General features: G+C 44.2%; 2 protein-coding genes across 2 annotated transcripts; both read left to right on the top strand.

The window, feature by feature from the left end:
- Positions 1 to 497: 497 nt before the first annotated feature.
- Positions 498 to 4,854, top strand: LOC118123277 (keratin, type I cytoskeletal 13). Its single transcript, XM_035180601.2, has 7 exons — positions 498 to 1,034; positions 1,704 to 1,786; positions 2,536 to 2,692; positions 2,793 to 2,954; positions 3,508 to 3,633; positions 3,714 to 3,937; positions 4,564 to 4,854. Exons 1-7 carry the CDS (start codon positions 570 to 572, stop codon positions 4,760 to 4,762), a joined length of 1,416 nt encoding a protein of 471 aa, XP_035036492.2. The 5' UTR covers positions 498 to 569; the 3' UTR covers positions 4,763 to 4,854.
- Positions 4,855 to 7,013: 2,159 nt separating this feature from the next.
- Positions 7,014 to 9,508, top strand: LOC118123283 (keratin, type I cytoskeletal 13). The gene is made up of 7 exons (XM_035180608.2): positions 7,014 to 7,430; positions 7,831 to 7,913; positions 8,239 to 8,395; positions 8,471 to 8,632; positions 8,863 to 8,988; positions 9,066 to 9,286; positions 9,400 to 9,508. The coding sequence occupies exons 1-7, from the start codon at positions 7,038 to 7,040 to the stop codon at positions 9,473 to 9,475; spliced, it is 1,218 nt and encodes a 405-aa protein (XP_035036499.1). The 5' UTR covers positions 7,014 to 7,037; the 3' UTR covers positions 9,476 to 9,508.
- Positions 9,509 to 11,446: the final 1,938 nt, after the last annotated feature.

The raw sequence follows: 11,446 nt of genomic DNA, 5'->3' as shown, positions 1-11,446 counted from the left end.
ATGCTAATGAGACTATGTTTTATAAAAAATATGCTAATTGACATAAATCAGAGCAGAATAAACTGAATAAAAGCAGGTTAAAACTAGTTGTTTATGTCTTCAGCCTCTTTTCACATAATCTTTAAACCATCGTGACGATGAGACTCTTTTCTCTCCCCGCAGCTGGTTGACTGGACGTGATTCTTCATGTTGGGAGTGAACTTTAAATCAATGGTTCCACCTAAATGTCATCCAGGTCTAGACTTGCTCCAACTTTTGATTGTGCGTTTGATGTGCAGCGTTGGCCTGAAGATTCCTCTGTGTGGATCCAGCAGGTGAGTGAAAGTGACGGGTGGATTCCACATTTCTCAGACACACCCTCGGCCCATTCACCTTCACTTTATGAGTTAAACTAGGACAAGTGTCTCCTCCCAGGTTTGGCACCAGTTCTCCATCCTTCCCCCTCCTCCCTCCTCCTCACAAATTTATCTAACGGTATAAAAAATCAGCCGCTCACTGAGCTCTACACTTTCTCCGCTCCAGCTGAAGCAGAAAGACGTCGTCCTTTAACCCTCATCTCCAGAATCATAATGTCCAGGTACGGTGGAGGTAGTAGCTCCTACAGTAGCAGCAGTAGGTCTGTGTACGGTGGTGCTGGCGGCAAACAGGTCCGAGTCTCTGGAGGCTCCTCCATGTCCATGTATGGCAGTGGCGGCGGCGGCGGCGGCGGCGGCGGTGGTGTTTCTAGTGGTGGCTATGGCTTCAGCTATGGAGGAGGCTATGGAGCAGGTGGTGGAGGAGGCTATGGAGCAGGCGGTGGAGGAGGCGGTGGACTTGGTTGTGGTGCCGACAACCAGGGCATTTCTGCCAACGAGAAGGCCACCATGCAGAACCTGAACGACCGCCTGGCCTCCTACCTGGAGAAGGTCCGCATGCTGGAGCAGGCCAACGCTGAGCTGGAGCTGAAGATCAGACAGTTCCTGGAGAGCAAGACCTCGCCGTCCTCCCGAGACTACAGCGCCTACTACGCCACCATCGCAGAACTGCAGGGAAAGGTAGGCTCCCCTCTGACACGTGGTCACATGACATCATCTTCTGACACTTCCATCTTCTCAAAAAGGTTCTGTGAGAAAATTCACATATGAAAACTCACAATGTTAAATTATGACAGCAGCAGCACGTCTGCGTGAAAGAAATATTTATATCGATTTTCTAAAGGATGTGATTATCGTCAATCAGTTCATCTGAATATTTCACATGTTGCATCACTGGGATTAAACGTGTAGATGAGACTCGACCACAGGGATCGAACACTCTCTGAGGTTCCACCAAGACACTGAAGAGTTTCCACCAAAGAAAAGATAAAAGAATAGAAAGAAGAAAAGAAAGTAAATAATAATAATAATAATAAATGACATAAGAGTAAATACCAAAGACTTGCTGATGATTGACAGCTGACATTCCTCTGGGCTTTAAGAGCCTGTTCGACAAGAACCAGCAGAGACAATGATTCACGTGAACGAGGTTTAACCACGAGATGAGCAACAAACATTTAAACTGAAGATCACATGTTCCCACGTCCTGAATCGTCTGTCAATCATTTCACGATGAGAAATTTTATGTTAACGCCTCCACCATTTTCATTGAAGAATCAGAATATGATTATTTATGTGTTTACGTTCAATTTAAAGTGAAAAAAATCATCTCTTCTCTTCACGTTCCAGATCCAGCAGGCGACCAAAATCAACGGTGCCATCTACCTGTCCATCGACAACGCCAAGCTGGCCGCCGACGACTTCAGGCTCAAGTGAGTGAATCCAAACGTTACAGCGTGAAAGTTAAAGGATCTGAAATCAAAATTAAAAGGCCGGTGACGTCATCTTTGGATCAAAGGAGGGAAAGTAAATCACAGCAAATAGAAACAGATGCTGACGTGTTTATTCAGATAATTATTAAAAAAGAGAAAAGAAAGAGAAGAAACAGTTTCAACATCTGTTAAATGTCATTTACCTTTGGTCTTTAAAGGAGACGGATCATTGTAATGAGAAAACATCAGTGTCCCCAGACTGTCCATCGCTGCAGCTCCTCTTTTCAGCCTCTGTCTCAAACACGTGGTTCTAGCCCCTGTCTCTTTAAGACCCCCCCCCTGATGAAGTCTGCTCTGATTGGTCAGCTGATTCAACCCAATTAGTTATTTTTTCGTTTCTTAGAAACAATTTTTAACGGACAGATTTTTTAACAGGTTCACGTAGTAAAGTAAATAAAACAGCTACAACTGACACTAAGATCAACCGGAACCCTCGCCTGAAGGGTTTGAACCCGTCTGATATATTACATCTGTTGTATTAAATATATAAATGAACATATATATATATATATATATATAAGAATAGTTTTTTAATGATGTCTCCGATGCCGTGAGTACAGACCAGTTGTGATTCTTTAAACCATTGGTCCAACAATCAGAGACAATCAGATCCTAACTTCTTGTTTCATTCAGCACGTTTGTTTTGTTAGAATACAGAATTAGAACTCCGCCCCTTGTCCGATGTTTAGGTACGAGAACGAGCTGGCCATGCGTCAGTCGGTGGAGGCTGACATCGCCGGGCTGAGGCGAGTCCTGGACGAGCTGACGATGTCCAGAACCGACCTGGAGATGCAGATCGAGGGCCTGATGGAGGAGCTAATCTTCCTCAAGAAGAACCACGAGGAGGTGAGTCGCTCAGGTCGCATTCAGCAGATCCGAATTGGACAAACACCAGAAATGTCCGCACAGTCCTGACCTCCACCTGTTTCTCCTCATTGGTCTGTAGGATCTGATGGCTGCGAGAACTTCGATGAGTGGTCAGGTGAACGTGGAGGTGGACGCCGCTCCTCAGGAGGACCTCACCAAGATCATGGACGAGATCAGGGAGCACTATGAGGCCGTCGCCGCCAAGAACCGCAAAGAGCTGGAGGCCTGGTTCCAGTCGAAGGTGAGGATGTGACGAGCTGTGGTTCTACGGTCACGTCTGTCGTCTCGAGACTCGTAACCCATGAAGAAAAACCACAGAAACTAAAAAGAGATTTTAAAAGGGTTAATAATACATGAGTTTGGTCTGTGAGATTAAAAAGTGAACGCCGCTTCTTCTCGTTCAGTTTCTCGTTACAGAAAATCGTGCTGAGACGTTCGTCTTTTAGTCCTCGATGTGTCGTCTGACTCTGAGATGGTCTTTGTTCAAATTCAGCTCTGAGTTTGTGAACTTCACCGACTTTTAAATGTCTTTAACTGAACAGAGTTCGGTGCTCTGAACCTGTGTGGGATCATAATCTGAAGATTTGCTCGTCAGTGTTTCCCATCATCTGATCTGGTGGAAGAGTGACAGATATTTTATTGTCAATATGAACAAATGGTGCAATCAGTCAGTTCAAGTGGAAACTGATTCTTTAGATGTTTTTGTAGGAAATATAAAATGTTTTAATATTTTATGTATAAACAGGAAGTTCTGACCTGCTGTGATGACGCTGTCGTCTTTTCCCTCCTCACAGACAGAATCTCTGAACCAAGACATCGCTGTCAACACAGAGACGATGCAGACGTCCAAGTCCGAGCTCACAGATCTCAAACGAATGCTGCAGAGTCTGGAGATCGAGCTGCAGTCGCAGCTCAGCATGGTAACGTCACATCTCAGAAAACACCTTCATGTTCGGAGGCGATAAAACAAACTGACCCGTCTCCTCTTGGTCTCCTGCAGAAAGCCGGGCTGGAGGCAACCCTGTCTGAGACGCAGAGCCGCTACTCCATGAAGCTGATGGGCTACCAGAACCAGGTGAGCATGTTGGAGGAGCAGCTGGTGCAGCTGAATACCGACATGGGGAGACAGTCCCAGGAGTACCAGGTGCTGCTGGACATCAAGACCAGACTGGAGATGGAGATCGCCGAGTACAGGAGGCTGCTGGACGGAGAGGGCGGCGGCAGGTGAGACGTCTTCATGTCCTGCAGGTCAACGCTGCCAAAAACAACATTACCTCCAAAATACATGAAGATAAATATATTTCCATCACAGAACCACCAACAGATTTCTCTTATTTATCTGTAATTACACTGAGATTTTGTGCCTGTGTCAACATTTTTATCTTTAAAAAAAAATGCTCATATGGGTTTGTTTGATCTTAAACTTAATTTAAACCATTTTTGTGTTAAATTCTGGTTTTAATTCTCTTTAAATAAAATCATGTGTTTTACTCAAATCCAACATCTTTAACTTTTGATCAAAAAGAATTCAGAAACATCGTCATCAAGACATTTCAGTTTCCTGTGAAATTTAATCAAATAAAAAATATTACCGCTAATATAAGAAACAAAAAACTATGAATATAAAATAATACTGAAGGTTTCAGAAAGCTTGCATCAAATCAGGCTCAAAAAGTTTGACTTGAGGAAATGATGATGAGTCATGAGCTTTTGTAAATCTAAGAATAGCTCAGACATTCAGCTCTAAATGTTCCTGTGAGACAACAAAGACAAATGTCAACAGGTTCTTATCTTCATCCATCAGAAAGACAGACATCTGAATAAAATCGGATTCTTTTCCTGCTCTGTAGTGGCTCCGGCTCCGGCTCCGGCTCCGGCTTCGGCTCCGGCTCCGGTTCCGTCTCAGTCTCTGGCTCCAGCTCCAGCAGCACCACCACCACCACCAGCGTTACCCCCAAGACCATCACCACTAAGAAAGTCGTCACAGTCATCGAGGAGACGGTGGATGGGCAGGTGGTGAGCTCCAGAGAAACAGTCAGCATGGCCTAGAGGGCACCAACAGGGGGCGCTCTCACTGCTCCCACACAGATATAAAGATTTAAAGGTCTTTATTAAAGTCTGCTGAGGTGCTTCAAAATAAACCTTGTCTCTTGTGTCTTTTTTTATTCCACTGCAGTTGTTCTAATGGCCACTAAGTGCTGCACCAGCACTCGAGGGTTGATGATGTTCAAGAACAAAATAATCTGAATTCAAGTAAAAATGAAAACCATGAGTATATTTATACTAATATATATGGTTCATTTTCACCATTAAATCTTCACAGATCATTTTTATTTTACTTTTAATACTTCTTTAAAAAATAGTTTGCTTGGTGACGAGTTTCAATCAACTGTGAGGTTGTTCTTTTCGTTGAGTAAATATTTCAATATTTCTAAAATCTGCTTCAGTCCTGAACATGTCGACAGTTTAGAGTCTGAAGGAAAAGAGGCTAATTTCTTCATTTAAAACTTTTTAAAAATATTTTTGACTTTTCTTCATTTTAAAAGATAAATTTCACTTTCTAAAACTAAAATTTCCTCATTTTAAAAAGTGTGTTAGCTTTCAGACTAAAACGCTCCACATTCCAAAAATAAATATTTCTTCACTTACATTAAATGTCTTTACTTTTCACAAAGGTCTTTCTATATATTACGACTTTGACAAATGTCCACACATCTCCCAAAAATGTTATCGCTTTCAAAAAACAGAAAAATCCTCAGTCTCCTCGTGGTCGGTCTTCATGAAGATGCCTTGGGTTCAAAATGTTCCCGTTCTCTTTCTTCCTTGTTTGGTTTATTGATGAGAGCAACAAACATCTAGATGCACTACTGCCATCTACTGTGTGTTTCAATAACAGGACCCTGTTAGACATCTCATCACATCGATTTTTCTTTTATCTTTATGTTCTGTTTTTTAGAAGGTGGTGACATTTGTAGAAGTTTAAGGAAATAAAAGTGTTATGTTATTTAAATCATTACTTCAAACTTTGACCTCGTTCACACCTTGTTTGTCTCAGAGCTTCAGACTCTTCAGTTCAGTCTGAACCTGAACATCAGGTGTGAAAGGTTCCTCAGAGCAGAAGAGGAGTTCTGGGTCTGGATCAAACTGAACCTGGTTCTGTTGGTTTGCAGTGAAAACACTTTGTTGGATAGTTTGGACTTTTGGACCAATCACAGGAAGTAGAGACAGAATTAAACAGTAGAAGAAGAAGAAGAAGAAGAAGAAGAAGAAGCAGCTGCAGTCTTCACCTCCGACGATATGTTGGAAGCATGAGGACGTTCATTTGGTGCATTGGAACTAGTGTGGAGTACTGTAGTACTGTGGAGTACTGTGGAGTACTGTGGAGTACTGTAGTACTGTGGAGTACTGTGGAGTACTGTAGTACTGTGGAGTACTGTGGAGTACTGTAGTACTGTGGAGTACTGTGTAGTACTGTAGTACTGTGGAGTACTGTGGAGTACTGTAGTACTGTGGAGTACTGCGCCTGAAGGTGCTGATGCTGCTAGTGAGACGCAGACGCTGTCTGACGTGAAACCAGAACTAACAGATCAAAGGAAACAACAAACACATGAAGCTTCGGACTCAGATCAGAAAACGGCTTCAATGAGAAGTTTAGAGCGACGTGACAATTTGTTTTAAAAGTTTATCATATGTGAAGATTCTCGGTCGTCATGTGGTAAATTGACTGACCTGTGTTTCTTCTAAAATGATAAATGTAGCACAAAATATCTTTGTGAAATAAGAGGAATGAAGTAAGATACAATACTCAGTTACTTCTGTATGATACTTTTACTCCCGTGTTGCTTTCATAACTGAGATCAGTGCGACTGAAAACCAGCTCCAGGGTAAATATCAGCCTGTGTCACAGCAAACAGAGACAAGAGCCGTCACTGAGGGATTCATTGTTTGGTTGCACAATAACACAGGAGAGGGGGGTCTGCAGACACACACACACACAAACACACAAACACACACACACAGGTCTGAACATGCACAGAGGAATCCAGGTGAGGGTGGGACGGAGGGGGGTCGAGGGTCGAACCCTAACCCCTGAACAAACACACGAGTCGGATCGTTGTGCAACAGACCTACACTACAAATTCCTGCGGTGATCGGTTCATGGTTGTTTGTTGTCTGCTGGTTCAGTGTGTGTTTCTTAGCCTGAGGCATGTGTGTGTGTTGGAGGGGTGAACTCCCCCGCCCCACTCTCAAGCCATAAAAGCAGCCGACCTCAGTTTCTGCCACATTCCCTCCTCTCCATCCAGAGCAGACAAACTCCTCCACCATGTCCAACTACTCTCGCTCCGGCTCCGGCTCCTTCTCCAGTGCAAACCGCCTCGGGTCCATGAGGTCACCCAGTGTGTATGGTGGCGCCGGAGGCTTTGGGGTCCGCATCTCCAGCACTGCCGCTCCCAGAAGCTTTTCTTCTGCCGGCGGCAGTGCTGCTGCTGGAGGCGGCTTCAACCTGTCTGACGCAGTCGATGTCTCAGACAACAAGAAGATCGCCATGCAGAACCTGAACGACCGCCTGGCCTCCTACCTGGAGAAGGTGCGCAGCCTGGAGAAGGCCAACGCCGAGCTGGAGCTGAAGATCAGACAGTTCCTGGAGAGCAAGACCAAACCCGAGGGCCACGACTGCTCTGCATTCAAGTTCGTCATCAGTGACGTGCAGGACAAGGTGAGACCAGTTTCTGATGCTGGGTACAGATTCGTCTCCATCGCACTGTAGAGGCTTCACAGAAGAAGCTGTTTCACTAAAAGCTTCTTCAGCTTGAAAATAAATGATTTGTGGTATGAAACTTCAGCGGCTGAGACAGAAATGATCAGTTGTTTCCTGCAGGATGGAAACAGGTGCAGCTACACCTAAGCACACGAAGGCTCAGCAGCAGCAGCATCAACACGATGTGCACGAGAACAGAAAACCACTCAGACAACAAGACTTTAACTGGAAATCTACTGCTTTTACTTTGTGTGTTTCCTCTTTAATAAGCTGAAGAACTGTCTAGTGTCAGTAGAAGTTCAGTTTTCAGACTGTTGAGTCCAGAGGATTAAAGTAACTGTTCTTCTCTTTCTTTCAGATCTACGATGCCAACCTTAAAAATGCCGCCCTCTACCTGGCAATCGACAACGCCAAGCTGGCTAGTGACGACTTCAGGGTCAAGTGAGGAAACGAGTCATTTAAATTAGAAGCAACATGTAGACCTGATATATGTCAAAGACGTGTCAGTTGATACAGTTGAGCTGCTTTTCTGCCTCAGCTCATCAGCCTCAATATTCGAACTTTCTTTTATTCATGTGTGAAAACTAAGAACTTTAAACATTCGGTGAAGGTTGTGAGTTTAACCGATTCATCCACCTCCTGCAGAATCTGACAGGAACAGAAAACCTTTGCCTAAAAGTCAAATACAGTTGTAGTTTCTATGCTCGGCTCAGGCCCAAGGTAACAGAAGAATTTAGCTGATGTGAGTGATGCTGCTGCCTCACAGGTTTGAGAACGAGCTGGCCTTGCGTCAGGGCGTGGAGGCCGACATCGCCGGGCTGAAGAGAGTCCTGGACGAACTGACTCTGGGAAGATCAGACCTGGAGATGCAGATCGAGGCTCTGAGGGAGGAACTCATCCAGCTCAGGCGGAACCACGAGGAGGTGGGTTTGAAAACTACCTGTGATTTTCTATTAATTTCATGACAAACCTTTCACTGACCCGGATGTTTTCCTTAGGACCTGCTGACTCAGCGGGCTCAAATGAGCGGTCAGGTACATGTGGAGGTGAACGCCGCACCTCAGATGGATCTGTCCACCGTCATGGCCACCATGAGGGAACAGTACGAGAATGTTGCTTCCAAGAACCAAAGAGAACTGGAGTCCTGGTTCCATTCCAAGGTGAGTTTCATAAACCCTCCGACATCAACATGAATATGTTCTGTTTTTTAAGAATATTACATCAAAACGTGAAATCACTACTGGCCGAATTAAAAACCAAGTGACTTTTTAAATAGTTCATTCAAATGAACTCGTACGATGACAAATATCAAAGTGTGTGAAAGTGTGTCATCTGCATACAAGCTGATTAACGAGCAGACTCATTTCTAACGTGTCTGTTTGCTCTACAGTCCGATGATCTCAATAAGGAGGTCGCCGTCAGCACCCAGACTCTTCAGTCATCGCGCTCCGAGATCACAGAGGTCAAACGTTCTCTCCAGGGTCTGGAGATCGAGCTCCAAGCTCAACTCAGCATGGTGAGTTTCTACATCTTTAATTCATCGTGTGGATTCAACAGAATCATTTTCTGACACGGTTTTGTTCTGCTGGTTAGAAATCGTCTCTGGAGGGAACGCTCTCCGACAGCAACAACAGATACAGCAGCATGTTGACCGGGTACCAGAGGCAGGTGTCGGCCCTGGAGGAGCAGCTGGCCCAGCTGAGGAACGACCTGGAGCGTCAGGGACACGAGTACCAGGTGCTGCTGGACATCAAGACCAGGCTGGAGCTGGAGATCGCAGAGTACAGGAGGCTGCTGGACGGAGAGACGCTGAGGTGAGTTCATATCTTCAAATGAACTCATCTTTTACAGTAAAGATGTTTCTTCTCTTGTTCAAAACATTTATGGAGGAAAACAGAAGAATTCATTATGTTGTGTGTCCCTGCAGCTCATCTTCCACCACCACCCGCACAGTGGTGATCATCACAAAAGAGGTGATAGAGGACGAGGTGACGAGCGAGTGAAGCAACAAAGATCTGACGGCCGTTCTCAGAAAGACACAAATAAAACCCTTGTGATGAACCGAGACACTTGTGTGTGTTTGTGTGTTAATGATTAAACTGATTGATTTATTTCTTTGTACATCTCCTCAGCAAAAACCAGAGTTAACTATAAGCTCAGTTTCTTTCTCATAATTCATCTGCAGAGACATTAACATGACAACATAAAAACAACACAACCATAAAACCACAACATCAGGGTCAGCTGGTTTATGTGCGATGGCTCCATGGTTGGGTTGATTTGAACCATGATAAATCTGGAACTTAATCTGGGCTCTGAAGACTGATCTGTTGGTCGGAGCCCAGTGATATGAACTCTTTTCACTTTAGACACTAACATCAGTGATTTCTCACAGGTCAGGAGCTTCTGTCTTCTGATGATGTCACAGTGGTGATGTGGCTTTTGTCCAGTACAGGTTTAGTTCTGCTGCAGGAGCTGGTTTAATGTTCCTAAAGTTCCTGAGATTGAATTGGACAGTTTAACACATCATATGTTTCAATGTGAGTCAAGAGTTCATCCCAGATGTTTAAAACGAGATCTGGATCCTTTCTCCCTTAACTATGATATCTGGCTGAAAAATACATACAAGCTGTTTTACTGATGTTGAGTTTCAGGCAAGACTTTCATATATATGAATATTAATAATAATTAATAATGAATATGGCGGCCACTTCCCTTCGTCCATTTTTCCCATGTGCGAGGACGACCGTGTCATCTACGTACATTTGAGTATCAACTTCAGGGCGTACAATAAACTTATTAACTCAATAGCAAAGGTCCTCACATTGAGCCTTGTGGGACACCAGCAGATCCAGTTCCTAACTGGTGCATTGTTTTCTCAAAGTGAGGTCGGACTCATGAGTGCATACACAGAGACATTTCAATGATCAGATATTCGTACTTTATATTAGATACTAAATGTGTTTGTGCTGTGACACTGAGTTCATGTTCTCTGGGTTTAGTTTTGTTCACTTCCTCTACTGTCACTGATTCTACTCATATATTTTCTTCTAAATCACATATATTTACAAATACGTTATGAAGCTGCTAATAATGGGATGCTAACGTTAGATAAAACCCTGGTCCTGATAGCTAACGTAGCCTGGAAGCAATGATGTAACATGCGATGAACCAATCAGAGCTCCAGCTGGTATTCCAGCTCGTTGCAGAGAACACGTGTGTGTGTGTGTGTGTGTGTGTGTGTGTGTGTGCGTGTGTGTGTGTTGTTCACGTGCAAGTTAAAGCTAACGCTATACGATGAGTTTAAATTAAAGAGAACACTGAAGCGTTCTCGTAGCACAGAGGCATGATGGGAGAAACACCTCTGCCCATGATCAGTGGGCCACGAGGAGATAACCTGGAGGCTGTTTGTTCCAGGCTCCGGTTCTGGTCTTAAGATCCGTCCATGGAACCTTCACTGTCCCGGTCATCAGCTGGACAGTGAGGAGGCTGGTTATTGTTGACTCTACCACAGGGGGCGCTAACACACATTCAAAGCTATTGACTGCTGTAAACGCCAATCAACATCCAGGAAGTTTCCCTCCAGAGCTTCATGTTTAACACACGAGGAATCAAACATGTGATGTTTCACCGGGACACGCCCATGAACGCTCAGGTGAAGTTTCCTGTATAAAGAACTGAAAGAACAGAGGGCGGGGGGGAGATGAGGCCAGAAACAGGAAGTGGTTAAATGTTTATTGTTCACATGTTTGATTCTGATCAGTAACTGGATTTAAACTCAGTTTGAGTCGTGCTCCTTTTCATTGTGTGTGTGTGTGTGTGTGTGTGTGTGTGTGTGTGTGTGTGTGTGTGTGTGTGTGTGTGTGTGTGTGTGTTTTGGTTTGAACCAGTTTTACAGGTTCAAGAACATTTAAATTCTTGTTTTGTTAAGAAACAGCACATTTTGGTTCCTGTGTGCTCTTCTAATGTCGCAA

This window comes from Hippoglossus stenolepis, chromosome 16 (genome assembly GCF_022539355.2).
Source record: "Hippoglossus stenolepis isolate QCI-W04-F060 chromosome 16, HSTE1.2, whole genome shotgun sequence".
Taxonomy (NCBI): domain Eukaryota; kingdom Metazoa; phylum Chordata; class Actinopteri; order Pleuronectiformes; family Pleuronectidae; genus Hippoglossus; species Hippoglossus stenolepis.
The sequence above is the reverse complement of the archived record's forward strand: the minus strand, read 5'-3'. Positions and strand labels throughout refer to the sequence as shown.